The sequence below is a fragment of the Mesoplodon densirostris genome, chromosome 6 (genome assembly GCF_025265405.1).
Source record: "Mesoplodon densirostris isolate mMesDen1 chromosome 6, mMesDen1 primary haplotype, whole genome shotgun sequence".
Taxonomy (NCBI): Eukaryota; Metazoa; Chordata; class Mammalia; order Artiodactyla; family Ziphiidae; genus Mesoplodon; species Mesoplodon densirostris.
Genome location: NC_082666.1, coordinates 11,276,769 through 11,297,797, shown reverse-complemented (window position 1 = coordinate 11,297,797; position 21,029 = coordinate 11,276,769). Strand labels below are relative to the sequence as shown.

The following is a 21,029-nucleotide window of genomic DNA, read 5'->3' as shown; positions in this document are numbered from 1 at the left end:
TTATGTCTGAAACTCATACAAGATTTGTGTAAAGTATGATTTTGTGCTGCCTCAACTCTATGCCCTGTAAGATAAACTACACAGATCCTGGCTAGCCCCTTACCTCCTGTTGGCAATCAAGTCACTTCACACTAACCCGCCTCCAGAGCAGAGCCAGGAGATGGGACTCTATAACTGACTAGCTCATTGTTTTTCTCTACAATCACCTTTTATTTCCTAAATCCCGCTTCACCACACACCCGGGTATCGCTCCCAAGAGATTCTTGGTTGAGCCTGAAGTCTGGGGGTTGGGGTGGCAGTTGGGATTTATGCAGCAGGCCAGGTTGGTGGAGAAGTGGTGCTGCCAGGCGGCAGGATGGATGCCCTTCAGTAACTGGGTCTGTGGCATGAGGCACCCAGCGGACAGAGAATGGGCCTGTGGTTTTTAAGAACCTCACTGATGCCTACTGTAGCTCGGAGTGGGAAAGTTTTTAAAGGGAGGAGGAGAGGGAAAAGGAAGTGATGAAAGAATTTGCTTAGTGCCTACTATGTTCCAGGCATTTTACATCCGTGATCTCTTTCACTCATCACATCCAAGTGGAGAGGGCTTTCCTGTCCCTCACTTAAAGATCAGAAACAGGCTTAGGGAAGTTAAGTCACTTGCCTAAGGTTACACTGCAAGTAAATGGCAGAACTAGGATCCGAACCGATGCCTTTCCTAGTTCCTACAGCCATGCTCGCACCCACTCTTCCAGGCTGGAGAGAGACCGGGAAGAGCGAGGAGCTGCACGCTGGACCATTAATTGGGCCCTAGCTCACTTGAAGAGAGGATAAGCTGACTGGCCCCACTCCCCGGGAGCCACAGCTCCCACCGGTTCTTGCCTCTCTGGCTCAGCCGGGTCCGCGGGAATCCTGCGCGGCAGTCCGCAGCCCGCGGCGCGGAGCCTGGGCCGAAGGCAGAACTCGGCGGGAAGCGGCCCAAGGCTTTCCCAGCTCTGCTCCAAGGCCTGCCTTCCCTGGCCTCCCCAGCCGGTGCCCGAGGGGCGGCTCCGGGCCGAGGGGAGACCAGAGTGAGCCCTCCTCAAGCATCCTCTGGCGGCTGCGCCTTCATAGGATGGAGACGGCGGGGAAAGAGGGTTTAAATTTCCTTCCCGAAGCAATCGCAGGAAACTGTTTGTAGCTTAAAACTCTAAACCCCGCGCTCTGCCTCCTCCCTCCCGCCCCCGCCCTCCAGCCTCGCCCACCAGCTCCCACCATCTCGTCGCTCCTCTCCTCCTCTTGCTGCTCCCCTCCCTCTCGGGTCTCCCGCCTTCCCGGAGCACGCGCTGCCAGGGCCCGGGGTGCCGGGCGGCCAATGGCGCGGCGGCAGGACGTGATGTCAGGCGCGGCTGTAGAAAAGGCGCGGACGCTTGGCTGGCGCGGACTGCAGAGCCGGGGCTGGGCTCGGCGCGCTCTTGGAGAGCATTGCGCGCGGCTGGGCCCGCGGCCGGCGGCTCCTCCTCCCACTCTGCTCCTCCTCCTTTTTTCTCCTCCTCCTCCACCTCCTCCTCCTCCTCCACCTCCTCCTCCTCCTCCTCCTCCTCCACCTCCTCCTCCTCCTCCTCCTCTTCCTCCTCCTCTTCTTCAATTCTCCCGGTGTCTCTGCTCCGCTCGCCGGCTTCCGAGAAACCCCTACTCCAGTAGCCGACCCAGCGCCTAGGCGGGTTGCCTTGGGCTGGGGGCACATCCCGGGGAGGGGAGAGGTCCAGGCAGCTGGGCGGCCGCGGGCACCTAGTCGCTCCCGGCTGAGCCCCGACCGCAGCCGTCGCAGCCTCGGGCAGAGTTTGCGCTCCTGCTTTGCGCCGGGGGCGCCGAAGACGGGCGGGCGATGCCCGCAGCGTGAAAGCGCCCGCGGCGGGCGCTGACCTCTGCCCTGGTCTCTCGCCCCATCCCGCACCCACCCCCCACCCGCCCCGTGCCCTTGTGACCCTGGCTTTGGCGCCGCCGCCCAGGCGCCCCGCGATGTAGCTGCCCCCGCGCCTCGGCGGGAGGCGTCCTGGCCCGCGGGCGCCCGGGGCCTGGAGCCCGGCCTGGGGGCACAGCCGAGCTCGGGCGGGGCCGGGGCCGCGGTGGCTATGCACCGGGCCCGTTAGCGCGGGGAGCGCCAGGCAGCTGAGGCGGGGGGCAAGCCCTCCCGCGGAGGAGCCGCGCCCCCGGCCCCGCCGGTCCCGCCGCGATGCTGTTCCACAGTCTGTCGGGCCCCGAGGTGCACGGGGTCATCGACGAGATGGACCGCAGGGCCAAGAGCGAGGCTCCCGCCATCAGCTCCGCCATCGACCGCGGCGACACGGAGACGGTAGGCGCACAGCTGCGGGGTCGGGGCCAAAAGCTGGGACGGGACCGGCTCGGTCTGCTCCTCTGCTCTCCTAAGTTTGGGGGCAATTTGGGGAGCGTCCTTCGTGCCGCACGGGACTGGACGCTGGGGCTCCGCGGACAGGATGCAAGGCCCGTAGCTCCCGGCTCAGGGGAAACCCGGCTGCTGGCGGAGGAGGGAAACAAGGTTGAAATCGAAATTTCAGACGCTGAGGGTGGAAGAGAGCATTTCTCCCGAAGTGGGAGCGAAGTCCTACCCGCGGCCCGATGGCTCTCTTCTCACTTCAACGGGCTCTTTGGTCGCCAGCCCTGCGCTCTCCTCCACCACTCGGCTCTGGCTGCTGGCGGCGCCGCCTGCGGCGCGGGGAAGGCGAACAAATCGGCAGCACTGGGGCTCCAGCCGACTTGGGCCTCTCCCCGCCTCCTGGCAATCGGGGTTCCCGTCCCAGCGCAATTTCAGGGATCGAAGTCTTCTAGACTAGCGGTTTTCGTTGCTCGCATCTTGGGCCTCCTGGCTGGCCCGACTTGGCTCGGTTAGGGCCGGGAGTTCAGGCTCTGGCCTGGTTCTTGTGGAAGGAGAGTCCATTCGGATCTCCATACCTGGCGCCACCAGCCCAGCCCCAAATAGCCAGTGCCTTGCCTCAGACCTCCCTGGGGGCCTGATGAGCAGACGCTGCCCAAGCCGGGCCCAGAAGTGACCTTTAGAGGCCAACGAGGTGGGGAGCATGAGCGAAGCTTCTCTGCTTGGAAAGCAAGAGCAGCAGCCCCAGTGCCTCTGCTTCTGAGCTCTTCTTCCCCAGTTAAACCCTCTCAGCCTGTCAGTTTGGTTAGGAGAGGATTTGGATTGGGCCTATCCTGCACTCAGAGACTTTGAGGGTGCCCATGCACCCCACTCACCATCTCCCAGGACCCAAGAGGGCCCCAGACAATGTGGCAGAGGTGGTGGAGGGGCAGAGGTTGCCCCGCGATTTGCCCTGGCCTGAACCTTCGGCTTCAGGATCCAGAGATCACTGGGATTAGGGGCCAGGAACTCCACCGAGTCTCTGGAGAGGAGTCTGTGTGGAGGGTGACTTTTAATGGTCATCTTACCCCTTTTCCTGGGACCCAGCAGAGTGGCTCCTTTAAGAAACAGTTTGGGGGAAGCTTTTGGAGGGCTTGGCTGAAGTAGCCACTGCTGCCCCCAGTCCCCAAACACAGCATGAGCCTTTCTGGGAAAAGAGCAGAGGGGACAGGAAGGGGGAGAAGCAAGGAGGAAGATCTGTCCAGGCCGGCAGCCGGTCCTGGGCCTGTGGCCGGCTTGGGCTGCATGGGTGGGCCTGGGTCCTGAGCCCCCTGGATGTGGGTCTTTTGGGGTGCAGGAAGAGCACCGCACACCCTGGCAGGCACCCCCACCCCCCACCCCCATGTTTAGGGCTAGCTGGAGCCTCGGAGGGAGCTGCGGGTGCCCAGTTCCCCGTGGCGTGGCGGCGGGGTCGCAGGCTGACGCAGGCGCTGCGGACTCGCGCCTCCCTCCCTCCGCAGACCATGCCGTCCATCAGCAGTGACCGCGCTGCGCTCTGCGCCGGCTGCGGGGGCAAGATCTCCGACCGCTACTACCTGCTGGCGGTGGACAAACAGTGGCACATGCGCTGCCTCAAGTGCTGCGAGTGCAAGCTCAACCTGGAGTCGGAGCTCACGTGTTTCAGCAAAGATGGAAGCATCTACTGCAAGGAAGACTACTACAGGTAGCCCCCACCTTGGGACCCACTGCCCTGGGCACCCAGGACCCCCCATCTCAGATGCAATCTTCTCCGGTTGCCTTCCCTCCAGTCCCAAGGGAGGGTTCCCTACCTAGGTCCTCCCTTCTCCAAGCCAGTACAAATTGGATGACATCCTTTTTAAACAGCAATTTGAGGGAAATCTTGGAAAGATCTGCGAAGCGTAGGGACCCAGAGAAAAGCAGAAAGTGTCCTCTTCTTAGCTTAGACCAAAAATAAGCTCGGGTTGGGGGTCCTTGCACCCTCTCCCTTTGAAGTTTCTTGGGTCAACTAGAGGGAACAGAAACAGGCACCCCCCACCCAAACCCAGGCAGTCTAGGCTGGTGTGGAACAAAGTTGGAGGGAGAGCTGGGGGATTGGATTGGGTGCATTTCCGGGTCTTTCCTGGAGATGGGAGTGAAAGCTGGCCAGGACTGAAGAACGGGAATCACTGACAGACTCCAGGTTCCTTGATTCTCCTCTCTGGGTTTAGGGTTAGGTCTGCTTATTCTCTCTCCCTCTTTCTTTCTTTCTTCCTTTCCCTTTCTCTCTGTCTGTCTCTCTTTCTCTCCCCATCTCTGTTTCTTACAAATTACAAACGTCTGTAGGATGCCCAGGCACTGCTGTGGAGGGCAGGATTAGAGGTTGAGGAAGGGGTAACTGGGAAGTTCCCCTTACTCCCGAGCAAAGGCTTTCCTAGGGCTTGCTCAGACTCTGGGTAAAGTCTTTGTAGGCATGAAAATGGTTAAGGGAAACTATATTTCAGGGTAGGACCAGACCTGGGCCAAAATCTAGTTCCATCTTCCCCCCATCCTCCAAGTTAAGACCTGGTGGCCAGTCTTGAGGAGTGGAGTTCCGCCAGTGGCAGCAGTGGCACTTGGAGGAGGGATATGGGGGGGGTACCCAACCATGTGTCCCCACAGTCCCTCCCTCGATGGTCCCTACAGGCGGTTCTCTGTGCAGCGCTGCGCCCGCTGCCACCTAGGCATCTCGGCCTCGGAGATGGTGATGCGAGCTCGGGACTTGGTTTATCACCTCAACTGCTTCACGTGCACTACGTGTAACAAGATGCTGACCACGGGAGACCACTTCGGCATGAAGGACAGCCTGGTCTACTGCCGCTTGCACTTCGAGGCGCTGCTGCAGGGCGAGTACACCGCGCACTTCAACCACGCGGATGTGGCAGCCGCAGCGGCGGCAGCTGCCGCGGCCAAGAGCGCGGGGTTGGGTGCAGCCGGGGCCAACCCTCTGGGTCTTCCCTACTACAATGGCGTGGGCACGGTGCAGAAGGGAAGGCCAAGGAAGCGCAAGAGCCCCGGGCCCGGGGCGGACCTGGCGGCCTACAACGCTGGTGAGTGCGAGGCGCCCCGAGCGCCCCAACTGGTTGAGGGAAAGTGCACTGCGTCAGTGGCCAAGAGCCGAGTGAATTTCAGTGTCTTATACATGTGTACTTATAGCACTCTGGGTACTCCAGCCTTTAGCTTCCCCAGGCCCACCGGACGACCTGGCAGAAGGGACATTAGCTGCCTGGGCACGAGCCCTTGCGCCCTCGGCTGGAGCGGGAGGAGAGGGTGCATTAATGGTCTTGATGCTCTGGGTGCAGGACCACGTCGCTGAGAAATTTTTTAGAAGCAGCTTTTTGGTTTGGGCCTTTTACCCACTTTGCTGTGCAGAAAGTGCAAGGATAGAGAAAACAAGGCAGAGCCGACACCAAACAGGCTCTAGGTTGGCGTGGCTGAGGGAGAGGATCTGGGGCGATGGATGAGCGAAGCAGAGCGGCGGGGGTCCCAAGAGAAAGGACTGGCTGTGGCCTCGGGCACCGAGCTTGGCCTGGCCTGGCCTGCGGCCGGGGTCATGCGAAGTGTCCTGAGTGCGGCAGGCTCGGGAAACTTGGGCCCAGAAGCCTTTGAGAAAAAGCGGGTCGTAGTGTCCCACCCGATCCTCCTGCTCCGCCAGGTCTTGGTTTCCCCCCGGGGTTCTTCCTCCGAGTTCCGGGTGACAGCGGGGCGCTGGGATGAGAGCCGCGACCCTCTAAAGCCGGCGCCCCGGCTTGGGACCCATTAGGCCTGGCCTTGCGCCGGGGTAGGGTGGAGGGCTTGTTTCGCATTTCCGGCATCTTTGAACCCCGGGTTGTTCCGGGAGAGGCTCTGCCCCCTCCCGCGTCCCTCCGCGCTCAGGACAGCTGCGGGGGTTCTGAGGCCCGGCAAATTGAACCATTAACATCTGCCCGAAGTCTGCACGGCCGGGAAAGGTTTATGACTCCCTGGGCTTCTGAACTTGATAGAGTTTATTTGCAATTACTTTCTTTATTTCGTCTGCGACAGAATTGGATTTGGAGACTTTGTTTTCTTCCTCCTTTTCCCCTTAGTCTAATGCACAAGTGGAAACAAAACAAAACAAAAACCCTGAACTGTGCGGAGAGGGCTGTGGTGGGGAAGAAGTCAGGATTATTTCGATCTTTAAAAATCTGAGCTGGCTCGGGGCAGGGGGCGGGGGGTGGGATGGGAGGCGGGTGGGGATCCCCTGTTCGCTCCAACGAAGTTGCTTGTTGGGTGATCGTGGGGCATGTGTGTCTTGGTGTGCGGAGCTGGGAGGAAAATACAGCCCCCAGTCTGGTAAATGGTGAGGGGGCTGCGGCCAGGTCTGCGAGGCGGATTTAATATTTGTTGAAGGCTCTACCAGAGATGCGGCTCTCCAAAACTTCCATCCCTCGTCACCCACCACCCTGAATAGATCACACTGAGTCCCGATCAGGTCCCCCCAAACAAAGCCGGTCTGTTTATCAGGTGGGGTCGGCCTCCAGTAGGAAGCAGCAGGCAGGCTGGGCCACAGGGCGCGTGGTGGTTGGGAGCGGGTCCCGGGCAGACAGGTTCGCAACCGGGTTTGCAACTGAAAGGTAGGAGGTACCGAGGTGTATTTGTGCTTTTTGCTGCTCCGCCGCCTTCCCTGGCGAGGCCGCGCCGCACCGAGCAAGATGTGGCTGGAGGCTGAGTTTCAGAGGAGCTGGCACCTCTGCGAGACTTCCCCACGCATGCCATCTCGTCATCTTCTCTTTGGTCCTTCTTCCTTTTTTTTCCTTTCGGCTCTCTAGGCGCCACTTTCTCTCTCTGCGTGCGTCTCCCGTTTCTCTGTTCCTGTCTCTTTCTCTCCCGACGCTCACGTCTCTGGCCTTGGCCCGGGCTTAACCGCGCACTGCGTGCCGCCGGTGGCTTTGCGGCTCGCTTACTCGGGGCTCCCGGGACTATGTTGGGAGAAGGGGGAGCCTCCCTGGCCGCTCCCGCCCGGCCAGGCCTCCCCCGGTCTGGCTGCTGGCCCCCGCCCTCCCCTCCCGGCGCTGGCAGGAGAGAAATGGCCGCAGTGTGGGCCGCGGGGCCGCTGGGACTGGAAAGAGGGCCCCGTGGAGGGTGAGATTTCGGAGGTGTGTCCGGGCAAGTGTGTGTGTGCGTGTGTGCGTGATTCTGACTCTGAGGACTCGAGCTTGTTTGTGTGAGTGTCCCGCACCCAGGGGCCCAGCCACACGGACCCCCTGCAAAGCCCATCGCTGTGGGGGACAGTCCGGTGGAGGAGCGGCGGCACCTCACTACAGCGCGGTGAGCTCGGGCAGAGTGGCGAGGGGGCGCCGTCGGTGCGCCCGGCCCTTCGCTTAGGGAAGGGCAGTCAGAGCGGCGGGGCCGCAGGGTCGGAAAGTCCTTCCGGGGCGATGGCCGCGACGGTCCTCCTCTGGCTGCCCCTCTGGTCCGAGAGCGTAGCCCAGGTCCCAGAGGCGGAACTGAAACCTACCCCACCCCAGAGCGTGGCTGCTCGCCGGCCGGGGTCGCGGACAAGGCTGCCGGAGCCCGTGAGGGGCCCGGGCCGCACGCTTTGCGTCCGGGTTTGCGCTCCGCGGCCACGGGAGTCCCGCGCGGACCGGCCGGATGCCCGGGCCTCCCCCAGCCCCAGCTTTCTGTGTGTGTGTGTGCCTGGCGGCGTAATTACTGATTTGATTCCAATCCATTATTTAGACAATTGAACCTACAATCTAGTCTTTAGTAAAATGAGGCGAAGTCAGATTTGATTACAGGTTCAGTCCCAGCGACAAGAGCTCGAAACCCGATGGGTTAATAACAGATCACGAGTAAATTATTCATGATTTTACGAGCTCTTTAGCTCCATTGAATCGGCCTAATTGAGAGGAAAAAAAAAAAAAGGAGAGAGAAAGCTTGGTCCTCCCCCTCCCCTCATCCCCTTACTCCTCCCCGGACCCGATCCTGGGGAACTGCGATCCGTCTGGGGAGCTGGGGGCAAGAGTGCAGGGCCTGGGGCACCGACCAAATCTGGGCTCAACAGCCTCTTTGCCCCCAGCGCAGCCCCCTGCCCCAGCCACTGGCCGGCCTCGGCCTCCCTGCCTTGGGCCGACTCCTTTTCTGCCCTCCTCTCCTTTTCCCCCTTTCCCCTTTTCACCACTCCCCAGCCTGTAACAGCTTCGAAAAAGCCACCCCGCAGAGACCCAGTCTCCCTGAGACCTGAGATTCAGTTCCTTGGCCTGGACCCTCCACCACACAACATCCCTACTCTTCCCGGGCCTTGCTGTCCCCTCAGGCTCTCTCTGTGTCTCTCCTGGTTTCTTTCTGTCTTTGTAGCTGTCTCTCTCTGGTTCTCTCCGTATCCACTGCTTTCCTTTCCTCTGCCTCTTTTCTTTTTTTTCCTGGCTCTGTCCATTTTCCCTCCCTACCATCTCTCCTTTTCTCTCCATTCTCTCTGTCTTTCTACATCTGTCCCTTTCTTTCCTTTCTCTGCCCTTTCTTTCTCCCTCCCCCAACCACCTCCCCCCATCTAGGCCTCACTCAGGGCACGTCCCTTGGGTTCGTGGGGCGCCAGGGTCCCCATGGAGCTCATTAACAGCAGCAAGGCCCAGGCAGGGGCTGGGCGGAGGAATGGGCCCAGAGATCCCCTGTGGGGAGGCCTGCCCCCGCCTCCTGTGGAGCTGGGGACTAGGGGCAAGAAGAGGGTTGCTCCCTACAGCGGGGGCAGGGCAGTTTCCATGGATCCCATTTGGAGTCATTCTGTGATCCCCTTTAAATTGCTGGATCCCCGTTCTTCACTCTGAGCACTCTCAGTGGGAGTAGCCCGGCTGGAGGACTTGGGTGCCTGGGTGCCTATGGGAGGAACCCTTCGGAGGTGTAGCCACTTGCTGACAACTCCTAGGTTAGGGACAAGACCAGCATCTTGTGAATTTTTTCTGCAAGGGACCACGCCTCACTTGGCCAGGGGAGGAGTAGGTCACCGGGAGAGCAGGAGTACTTCTGAGGTAGTATTGCCAGATAAAATGCAGGACTCCCAGTTAAATTTGAATTTTGGGCAAACGACAAGTGAATTTTTTTAGTGTAAGTGTATCCCATACAACATTCGAATTTTAAATAAACAATGAATAATTTTTTAGTATGCGTGTATACCATGCAATATTTGAATTTTAGGCAAACAACAACTCAGTTTTCAGTATAGGTATGTCCCATGCAATATTTGAGACATCATACTAAAAAATATTTTATTGTTTATCTGAAATTCAAATTTAACTGGACAATCTGTATTTTTATTTGCTAAATCTGCAGCTCTATTATGGGCATGTGATGAGACAGGAGATATATTCCCAGTTGCCCACTTTAGGAGGAATGAATTAATCTCCTATGAGGCATTCCCCAAAGTAAGACCTTACGTGTGGGATGGCTGAGGATGTATTGAGAGGATCTTGGAGAGGGGTCCTGCGTGTCCCCATCAGCCACCAGGTTGCTAAGCAACTTTCTGAGGCCCAAGTTTTCCATCCCTGTCCCCCACCCCAGTACCTTCCAGGCATTGGCAGGCCCAGCTGGGCCCCTTCTGGATGGGGACGGGCTCCCCAAAGAGTCATGCTTCATCTTTGCCTGCCTTTGTGGCGTAGGGGAAAGAAACAACAAGGAGGCAAGCACTGCAGTGTTGAATCTAGGTTCAGCCATAACCAATGGTGTGGCTTTATTTCCCTTAGCATTAGTTTCCTCATCTCTAAAATGGGGTGAATAGCAGTAGCCACCTCTTGGAGCAGTAGTGAAGCCCCCCTCCCCCCATGTATGTAGAGCCAAAGGCATGCCCAGGGTGTGGCATACATGTTAATTTCTTCCTCCAGCTTCCTTCCCTTTTGGTTAGAACTCTGCCACTCCATGAGATTTCCAAAGATCGCTTAACCTCCCTGCCTCATTCACCTCATTTGTCAAACTGGGAAACAACTGCCTCATAGGGCAGTGGTGAGGATTAAGCTACAAAATACAGTTTCCAACCTTCGACCCAGTGCCTGCGGCCCGGGGCTAAGGGATCGTGCAGTACCTTTGGTTGCAGGAACTGATGAGGGAGAAATGAAAGTGAGTGGAGAGTATGGAAAGTGAGTTGAAGTCTGTGACTTGCAGGTGCCTGCCCCAGACACTGTGTGGGGGGAAGGGGCAGGGGAGACTGGAGACTGCATTCCTCCTTAGGGAGTGCAGGGAGAAACGGGAAGATCATGGGCCTTCGTCTGCAGTCAAGTGACTTCCCTTTCAGAGCCTCAGTTTCAATATCTGTAAAAAGGGGGAAATAATGCTTGGCTCAAAGGGTTGTTTTGAGGATGAAAATGTGCATGTAAAGCCCTTTAGCACATCTTGTGGAGGTGAATGTCATTGACAAGTTGTAGCTGTTGTTGTTATTATTACTATTATTATTGTAACATGATGGCTCAGAATGGTTTTTGGATTCTCCTAGAGCTGGGTTTGAATCCAGCATTTCCTAGCTGAGTGACCCTGGGCAGATGGCTCTCTCAACCTCAAACTCCCCTATAAATCTATAAAATGGGATAATATCTCCATCTCAGCGGGGTGCGGCACCCGCCGTGTGGTCCTGAGGCTAGAAACATTTGGCGAAGCGTGGGGTGGGTGTGGACTTGGCAGTGTTGTGGGGGTCCGGGCCAGGAGGTTCACCTGCTGCCTCTGCGTTCCCTCCCCAGCCCTGAGCTGCAACGAGAACGATGCGGAGCACCTGGACCGTGACCAGCCGTACCCGAGCAGCCAGAAGACGAAGCGCATGCGCACCTCCTTCAAGCACCACCAGCTTCGGACCATGAAGTCTTACTTTGCCATTAACCACAACCCCGACGCCAAGGACTTGAAGCAGCTCGCGCAAAAGACGGGCCTCACCAAGCGGGTCCTCCAGGTCAGCCGGGCCGGGGCTAGGGGTGGGGGCATCTGTGGCGTCAGGACCTGGGGTGGAATCCCACAATGGCCGTGGGCCTTGGAAGGACCTTCCGCTCTACGTCCGCCTATCTCTTTATCTTTCTCTGTTCTCTTTCTCCATCTCTTCAGTCTATCTCTAGCTGAATTTCAATCTTTTTTTTTTTCCATTCTAACTTTGTCTTCTCTCCTTCAAGTTTTGTCCCTCAGGGTTTCTGTTTTGTGTCTGTGTGTCCCTCTGTCCTCTTTGTCTACACACTCAGTCTCTTTTCTTTCTTGTAAGCAATTCTTAGTTGCTACTTATTACCCAAGTGACACTCAAATATGTTCATGTTGTAAAAGGTTCAAGCATTTCAGTTAGACCAGAGCTTCCCCTCACCCCCCACTGGCAACCTTGGCCCCTTAAACCGGGATGCCCATCCAAGGCCCCTGCTGTTAGCCGTTTGCTCCTTCTGCTTCTTGCTCCTCACGTGCTCTCTCTAGTTTCTCTCTCTCTCTCTCTCTCTCTCTCTCTCTCTCTCTCTCACTCTTTTTTCCTCTCTCTAGATTTACCTTCTGTTTCTTTGTTGCTTCTCAGACTCTCCCAGAAGCAAGGTTTGTAAGGGAGAGGGATTACGGCAGATCCCCTGGGTGGAAGTAGATGGGTGCCTCTGAAAATGAGCAGCATTGCACTTGTATGTGAGGGTGCTTTCTTGATAGAGAGGATCCAGAGCTTTCACCAGATTCCCTAAGGGTCTGTCCACCACCCCCAAAATGTTAAGAACCCCATTTGGGGATACAGGCATCGCAGCTGCCTGTATGACCCAAACTTGTGGCAGAGCCTTGGGTCACCACTTTTTAAATCTTCAGCTCCTCCTCTTACTCGTTTCATGGTCCTGGGCAAGTCACCTAACTCCTCTGAGCCTCAGTTTCCTTATATGTGAAATGGGCACAAGAAATTACACTGAAGGCTTATTGGAGGAGCAATTGAGATAATGTAAGTGCCCATCACAGTAGCTGACAACCGCTCAGTGGCTGGTAGCTAGCATAACATTAACTAGATTAATCAGTTAACTGATATTAACTAGTATAAACAATTATTCTGGTGGCTGGACTTCAGATTCCCCATCTGTACAATGATAAGGTGGGAGAATATCTCCCTTTATAGCTAGTTTAACCGATTTATTCCTCAGAACGTGTGACTGTAGGGATAACAATGCACATTTTTCTGTAAGAAAATCGAGAGATGAAGTGAGTTGACTATGGTCCCACAGCAGGAGGAGTGGTGCTGGGATTTGAGTGCAGGCCAGTCCGACCGACCCCCTAGCCCCAAGTCTTTGAGGACTGAGGGCCCGGGGGTGGGTGGCGACACCGAGTGGGTGAGGGTGATGGTGACGACACCGAAGGCTGTGAAGCCACCCTAAGTTTTCTTGCGAGTCTGTTAGAACTTTTAAGAAAGCATTTTGGAGGTGACAGCGGTGGCGGGATGGGACTGTGATGCGGGCGAGGGTGCGCAGATCTCCGGGGAGCCTGGAGTCCGGGCCCCCAGGCCGGCTGGGCCAGGCTGCCAGGCAGGCGCACCGCGACGGGGCTGGCGCAGCTTGGTCTGGCGCGGGTTCAGTGACGTAGCGGAGGGAGCTGAGGGCCCGCCAATGAGACACCGATGCGCCTTTCTGGGCCCGCCCCCCGTCCTGGAGCTCCGCGCGGGCCCCGCCCCTCCTTTTGGGATCCGTTTTGCCCAAGGTCCCTCTGACCAGGGCTCGAAAAGAGGCAGCCCGTTGGGGTCTCAGATCCCGCTGGTCCGTTTTCCTCCGACTTTTCTTTTTGGGGATTAGGTCGGACGACTCTCCTTGGCGCCCCCTCTGTTCCTCAGCCCTGGGCGTATTTGGACGGAGGATCTGTGGTTGCCGCCTTTTCTCTGGTTACTAGTCCTTCCTCTCTCTAGATGCCCTTATGGTGAGTTGGTGGGGGGAGAGGGATCCGTGAAAAAAGCCCTAAGAGCAGGCAGGGGCAGGAACAGGGGCTTGAAGTCAGGCAGAGCTGGGTTCCGTTCTGCCCGTCTACTCACCGGCAGTGAGTCTTGCACAAATTAGTTACCCTCTCTGAGCCATAGCTTTCTCATCTGTAAAATGGGCACCATTAGGGCACATACCTCGCCAATTATCCAGATTAAGTGAAATAAAGGGTAAATGTCCATGGTTGGGTCTGAATCTGGAGTGGGGAGCCGATCTCTGCTGGCCTTGGTAAGGCCGGAAGCTTGATTTAGGAACACATTGGATTTCCAGCATAGTTATCTCTCATTCTTTCATCTGACCAAATAGCTATTGGCACCAGGCCCTGGGGACACAGAGGTGAATGAACCACAGTCCTGGCCCTGAAGAAATTCGCCTATTAGGTGTCGAGACAGACCCACAATCAGTTTCCCCATAGTGTGATCAGTCGGGAGGGAGTTTCTATGGGAGACCCGGTGAGAGACCAACTACCTACCCTGTGTGTGAGGAAGGGTTCATCTGTGTGACCTGGGTCTAGACTTGCCCTTCCTCCCCTAGAATCCTGAGCCAGGGCTGTTCACACCTGCATGCCCTCTCCACCATGGGGACTCAGAAAAGGCAGGGCATGGGACTAGTTGAGAGAGAGAATCACTGATAGAAGCACTAATCAATAAATGTTTGAGTGCTCCACTATGTGTCTACTATGTGTTGAAAGACTCATGAAGTACATTTGCTCATTGAGTCCTCACTATCAGGCATCATGATCCCTTCTCCTCCACTGTACAGATGAGAACATTGAGGCCCAAATGATTTCCGCTTGCCCCAAGTCACACTTTGCTGGTAAGTAGCAGAACTGGATCCAAATCCAGGCATGTCTGATCAGTGGGCATTGCTCTTTCTCCTCTAAGCCAACCCAGCAGTGACAGCCTCTGAGTGTGAGTATCATTTATGGCCTGTACGTTGTTGGGGTGAGGGCAGTCATACCCACAGGACACATCAGACCCCTGTTCTCCCTCCTCCCAGACCTCCCAATCTCCTGCACAAATGCTTAGTATTCCCTAACAGCACAGCAGCTCATGATTATGCAGCAGTTTGCAAAGCATTGTCCTTCCAGCCACTCATCTTCCTTACCTTAATATTTTCCTGCCCATTTTACAGATGAGAAGCTTAACAACTAGTGAGATGAAGTGATTTACTTGAGGACACAGGAGCCAGGCATTGGCAGGGTGGGGCTCTCTCCCAGGTGTTCTGACTACTTATGGGCCAGCTGGGGGAGATGGGATGGGGGCAGTTTGGGGCGAGGCAGCTGGTGGTGTGGCTTTGGAAGCTAACATATAGATTAAAGTCCTTTCTGACATAACAACAATGTGATTTGGGCACTTTAACTTCTCCTCTCAGAGCCCAATTACTTGTCTTTGAAGTGGAGATAATAATAGTTTGTACCTTGGGGATTCCTGAGGATTGAGACAATGAATGGGAAGGCTCCAGTGTGGTGCCTGCTGGTACAAAGTAGACAAAGTAGGTGACCATGAAATGGCTTCTCATCACTGGCTACATAAGCTTAATTGTGCTAGGCCTTGGGTGCCCCCTGCAGGTTGTGGTCCACCTTGACCCTGCGGAGAGAGTCTGCAGGGCGGGGCAGGTTGAGGTTGAGGCTGTGTTCCCAGAAGTGGATGATGTAGGGTGTGTGTGTGTGTGTCTGTGTGTGTATGTGTCTGTGTCTGTGTGTGTGTGTGTCTGTGTCTGTGTGTGTGTGTGTGTCTAGGGATTCTAGGCTGTTACTGAATCTGTAATGCATAAGCATCAACATGGCAGGCCCGGGATGCAGTATCCCTGCTGGAATTTGGAGCTGATACGAGGTCCAGACTCAGCCCTCCCACTTACTCTCTGAATGGTCATGAGCCAGGCAGGAGCTTCAGCTCTAAAATGAGGATGATAACAGTGCTTCACTAGGTGGTTGCAAGGAGTAAATAAGATGACATAAAGTGTAATTTATAAAGTATATATGAGGGACTCAATACATATTAATTTCATACACATTTACCTAGTAAGGTTCAGTCTACCATCCCCTTTTTCACACATTTAAAAATTTTAATTATCTTCATTTTGCAGATGAGGAAACTGAGGTTCAGAGAGGCTAAAACCCTTGCACTGAGTCTCACAGCTAATAAGTGATGGGAGGGGTCAAGCCCAGATTGGTCTGATGCCACAGCTCTTTCCAACATGGCACAGCGTAGGGATTATGATTCTCAGCACCCCCTCCCCTTGGATGTAGCTGCCGAACGCAGCAGGACAGATGGGGGACAGGGGGCGGAGTGAGTCATAGATGCCGTGTCTTGGTAGGAAAGCAGGAATTCTGTTGTAAAGCCCTAGGGGCGTAAAAAGTGCTCAAAATTGTCACCACCAGCAGCAGCATGACAATCACAGTACTCACTTGTCACCAGTGGGCAAGGTGACCGGGAGACAGAATGGCCCCTTGGACCAAAGTCCATTAAGACATTAAGCTTTACCAGTTCTTGGAGAGCATTGCTCAGCACATCCATGCGCCTCTGCATTGCCTCTCTTGCTTCCTGGGGAAGGATTAGGAAGGCAGAATATTAAGGTGCCCTAGGCTGGGGAAGGGGCTGGTAAGCTGATGGATTTGGATGGGTGAACGTCTCCTTAGGGATTCCCAGTGTGACTTTGAAGGAAAATACATTTTAACAACCAGCAGTTTAAAAGCATTCTTCAGATGACCAATTAGTCATCATTAACCTATGTGAGAACTCAAGAACTGAGGACACTATAGCTTTCCTCCGTTCACTCACTTCAACAAATACACTGACCTGCCATGTTCTGGGCGGGGCATGAGGTACTGAGGATTCAGTGGTGACCCTGGCAGTGAACAGGCCTGGCTGGAATGTACAGTCCACAGGGGAGACAATGTCCAGCAAGGTATTGTATAAATAATTAAAATGGTGATAAGATTGACCTCTATATTTTTCTGTATATTTGAAATATCTCATAGTAAAAATACCTTTAAATGATTCCAGGGCCAAATAAGTTTGGGAAATGCCAAAGATTGACTGCATCCTTCTCTTAGAGATCAGAGCACACTGGCATTAATACAGGCATTGAGAAATCTTGAAGAGATTCAACTTTGTTTAGTCCAACATTTCCCAAGTGTATTTGGCCACAGAACCCTTATTTAACTCTTGACAAAAATAAAATAGAAGAAGTGCTAGGATAGAAAAATATAGGGGTGCAACGAGAGCATAAACACGGGGACCTGACCTGGGGAGGGAGGTGGTCAGGAGTGGCTTCCCTGAGGAGGTGAGGTTTAAACTAGGACTTCAGTTCATTGAGCCTCAGCTTCCCCACCTGTAAAATGGGGAGAGTGAGCATTGTTCTGCATGTCATTTGCACAGGGCTGTACAGAGTGTTTGATCTAGTCACGGATGGTTGAAGTTGGATGGAATTTCATAGGTGATTTGGCCCAAATCTCTCCATTTAGAAGAGAGGAAACTGAAGCCCAGAGAGGTGGAGTGACTTGTTCAAGGCCCCAGAGCAAAGTAGTTGTGCCCTGGAACTGGAACTAAGGGGTCCTGATATCCAGTCCACTGCTCATTATTTTTTATTCTTTAAAGAAAACTTTCTTTAAAGTTTATAAAATAATAGAACCACCATACAGGCAGGTTAGAAAACTAGGGGGAAAAGTTACCCATATGAAGACACAGGAAACCTGTAATCCAGGTGTGCAGTTTGGAAGTTAAGTAGTGGGTAGGGGCGTGGGCCCAGCTTGCTGGGATGCACATCTCATCTCTGCATCTTTGGCTGGGCTCTGGGCCTCAGTCTCCTCACCTGATGATAATATCAGTGCTGACCTTGTAAGACACTAACAGGAGTTCATATGTGTAAAATCCTTAGAACTTTGCTTAGACGGTGCCTTCTGAGTGAATAATATCCGTCGTTATTATTTTCTTTATGAAGTTGCAATACCAGAGGATGTCATTTTGTTATTCTTTTTCTTCCTCACATAACATTTGTCACAAGACATTTCCTCTGCGACTGCGTGGAGTGGCTGTGTCGTGACTTCCACTTGTCCCATCTGGTCGGATGCTTTGGATGCAGCCATTGGTTTTGATGTCATAAAAAGAAACTGCCAGTGGACATTTTTGGTCTTGAAGCATTTGTATTTTGGCTGGTTTCCTTAGTGGCCCTGGAGGGGATCTGTGGGGCAGAGTGGGTTTCCCACTGGCCCTCCTGGTCTCCTTGATGAAAGAATCCTGGGAAGGGGATTTGCGAGGCAAAGCTCAGCCTTCAGGGCCAGGGGGTGTCTGAGGAGGAGCCATGTAACCATGTGGGCTTCCTCCTCCACCCAGGACCTACTGGGGATCCCCTGGGCACCTAACTGAGGCACTCCCTGGAGACGAAGAGAGAGGGCTGTCAGTTTAAGAAGATGGGTGGGTAGAGCAGGTCATCTTCCTCATTGCAGCTGCCAGAGAATTGCAGCCTGTCAGCACCCCAAGAGGCCATAGAGATCATATGGTGTGGTCCAACTCCCTTGTACAGGTAGGGAAACTGAGGCAGACCCAGAGGTAAGGGACTAGCAGAGGTCACTTGATTGGTCAGTGGCAGAACCAGAGCTGGAAGCTACAGCCTGTGCTCTTTCCACTACATCGTAGTTGCTTCTGTGTTTATTCACTCATCCATCCATTCATTCATTCATTCACTGACTCACTCTGGATCATGTGGTAGGGAAAGCATGGACTTTTTATGGCAGATAAACCTGGATCCTAATCTCAGTTTGGCCTCTGTGTGACCTTGGGCAAGTGACTTTGCCTCTCCAAGCCTCTCTGGTTTTAAATCTATAAAGTGGGGATAATGATAGTACCTCCCTACTTGGCCTATCATGGAGATAACCTGTGACCATGCATGTTAGAGGGTGGCCGGGTGCCCGGCATGAAGAGGTCTGTAAATGTTATCTGTTAGTATTACTATTAACTCAGTGCATGTGACTGATACTTAATCTTTGCCAGTCCCTCTGCCGTATCCCCAGGGATATAAAGATGACTTAGACAAGCCAAGGTCCTTGTCCCAACAGCCTCTTGGGAGGGGATTTTTTTTGAAATACCCAGGAGAATTCTGGTGATGACTGGCTTAAGGTGAGAAACAAACTCCACACAAACCCCCGCAGCAGCTGGCTTTTAGTTGAGTTGTTGACTTTCATCCACCAGATTCCCAGCGCCTCAGATTCGGTAAGGCAGAGAAGGCAGTTGTGGAAGATGGTGTCATTGTTTACAAAGCTCTGTTAGGGGCAACGCCAGAGAAATAGCAAACAGCCAGCAACTAACTGTTCCAGCCCTTCCCAAGGGCTTGGAGCCCCCCGGCCGATGGGCGATGCACTGCCCCTGGGGCTTCCCGCTCCTGTTACCACTTGGAGAGTCAGGCCCACAGGACGCTCACAGGGCCACACATGCTCAGGACAGGACGGTGGCAAAAGCGTCACAGCTCCAGGCTTCCTCATCCCCAATCTGCAGTGTTACTTTGGGGAAGTCGCCTCTTCTCTCTGAGGGTCTCTGGGGGCTTTCTCCATCATTTTCTCCATCGGTCATTCTCTGGGCCAGACAGACACAGAGTCCCACCTCTGTAGATTTCTGCAGGCCGGGCAGGAAAGGAGCCCCCATCACAAGAAGTGCCTATCGAGGCTGGTCTTAGAAGCACTGTACTTATTTGCAAGCCCCCAGAAGAGGTGATGGGCTTGCTTTGGGCAAAGGCCAGGGAAAATGTGCTTTCTTCCTGGAAAGATCCAGCGGGAGAGAGCTTTGTTTCCCGACTTCACAGGGTCTGCATCTCCCTCCTTACTCCAGGATTCTAAAGGCTGTGCTTTTAAATTGAGCCCAAGTTGTATCAGGCCACCAAAAAGAGGGTTTGAGGCCACAGGCCCCTGTAGCTGGAGTGGTCCCCAGGGGAGGGTGGGGCCAAGGGCTGGCCCTTCCGATCCCTGTCTGAGACACTGGGAAGACAGGAGATGCAGGCGCACCTGGAAAGATGCAGCTGGACACCCTAGAATCTGTTCAGTTCCCCAAGGCCCTCTGTTTAACCGGGAGGCTCCCGGCGAGTGTTTTCTTCACGCAAAGGGAAGGGAAGGGGCCCTGCCCTTTGGGCTCTTTTCTCTGGGAGATACAACCTCCCGCCCCAGCCCCCAACCCTCCTCCCCCCAGATTTTCTTGGCTTCTCCCAAAGTACTTTGAGGACCTCGGGGTACAGCGGGATCTCTCTGTGCAGTTCGATGGGTGGGCATACTGGCTGGGGGGTGCTGTGTAGATAAGTATCGATGCTTCGTGTGTACAGGCTTGTGTGCAGTGGTGTGGGTGTGGATGTGTGCGTGTGTCAGTGCTCAAGGGAAATGAAAGCAAACCCTTATTCTCTCTTTTGGGCATTCTTTTCACACCGAGCTCAGTAACTGGGCCCCCACCCCACCTCCCTCGTAAAGGATACTGGGACATGGCAGGTTGGGAGAGGGAATCTTTCATGGGGCAGCTCTTCCCATTCCGTCCACTGCCCTGAGACCTGAAACCCAGTGGTCCAGGATGCTGGCGGCTTCTCCAGCAGACAGCAGTGGGGATTAGGAGCTGCGTCTTTTTCTTCCTCTTAGTAACTCTTTATTGACTGATGCCTGTGTGTTCTTTACATCGTTCTGGTATTTCCCAGACTTGCCATGAAAAACTTGAAAAATGGTACCCGCAAGAATTTGTGGGATCTCTTGCCCACTTAAAGGCGACTGCCAAAAAAACGAACCTCTCACCCATGGTGAAAAACGATCGAGATTTGGTTTGTGTGAATCTCCCAGAACAGAATAGAAATGCTATGTGAGCCACATATGTAATTTTACATTGAAAACTTTCCAGTAGCCACATTAAAAAAGCAAAAAGAAACCTGTAAAATTAATTTTAAGGACATATCCTGTTTGGCTCAATATGTCCAATATATTGTCATTTCAACATGTAATCAAAATAAAAATTACCATCGAGATATTCTACTTCCTTCAAATCTGATGTGGTTCTCACCTATAGACCAGCCGTCTTGGGGCTAGCCACATTTCAAGTGCTGGGTGGCCACGTGTGGCTAGTGGCTACAATATTTGAGAACCTTCTAACAGAAGGGGAAACCCAGTAACAGGCAATTTGAGGAAAGGACATTTTTACTGTATTAACAATAAAAATACAAAACAAAATATTGCCAGCCCAACTTTTTAATACACGCCCCCCCCCCCGCCCCACCCCCATTCCGGCAGAACACCGATTGGCATCTCTGAGTTAAACAGTCCGGGGGCATGCTCTGCCCTTCTTCTCCTCATCCTGCCCGCCTTCCTCTGACCAGCCCTTCCCTCTCCCCCACGTAGGTCTGGTTTCAGAACGCCCGGGCCAAGTTCAGGCGCAACCTTTTACGGCAGGAAAACACTGGCGTGGACAAGTCGACGGAGGCGGCGCTGCAGACGGGGACGCCGTCAGGACCGGCCTCGGAGCTGTCCAACGCCTCGCTCAGCCCCTCCAGCACGCCCACCACCCTCACAGACTTGACTAGCCCCACCCTGCCGACTGTGACGTCCGTCTTAACTTCTGTGCCTGGCAACCTGGAGGGCCACGAGCCTCACAGCCCCTCGCAAACGACTCTTACCAACCTTTTCTAATGATTCTCGGCCCCCCGCCCCCGCCCCCGCCCCACAATTTCTTTAAAAAAGAAATTATCTTTAGTTGAATTCCAAGTGTATTTTAAAATAGAGGCTTTGAGCAACTAACTAACCA

At 54.5% G+C, this 21,029-nt stretch overlaps 1 protein-coding gene across 1 annotated transcript; it reads left to right on the top strand.

Moving 5' to 3' along the window:
- Positions 1 to 2,194: 2,194 nt before the first annotated feature.
- LHX2 (LIM homeobox 2) lies at positions 2,195 to 20,914 on the top strand. The gene is made up of 5 exons (XM_060101633.1): positions 2,195 to 2,314; positions 3,853 to 4,055; positions 5,015 to 5,418; positions 11,050 to 11,255; positions 20,627 to 20,914. The coding sequence occupies exons 1-5, from the start codon at positions 2,195 to 2,197 to the stop codon at positions 20,912 to 20,914; spliced, it is 1,221 nt and encodes a 406-aa protein (XP_059957616.1).
- The last annotated feature ends 115 nt before the right edge of the window (positions 20,915 to 21,029 follow it).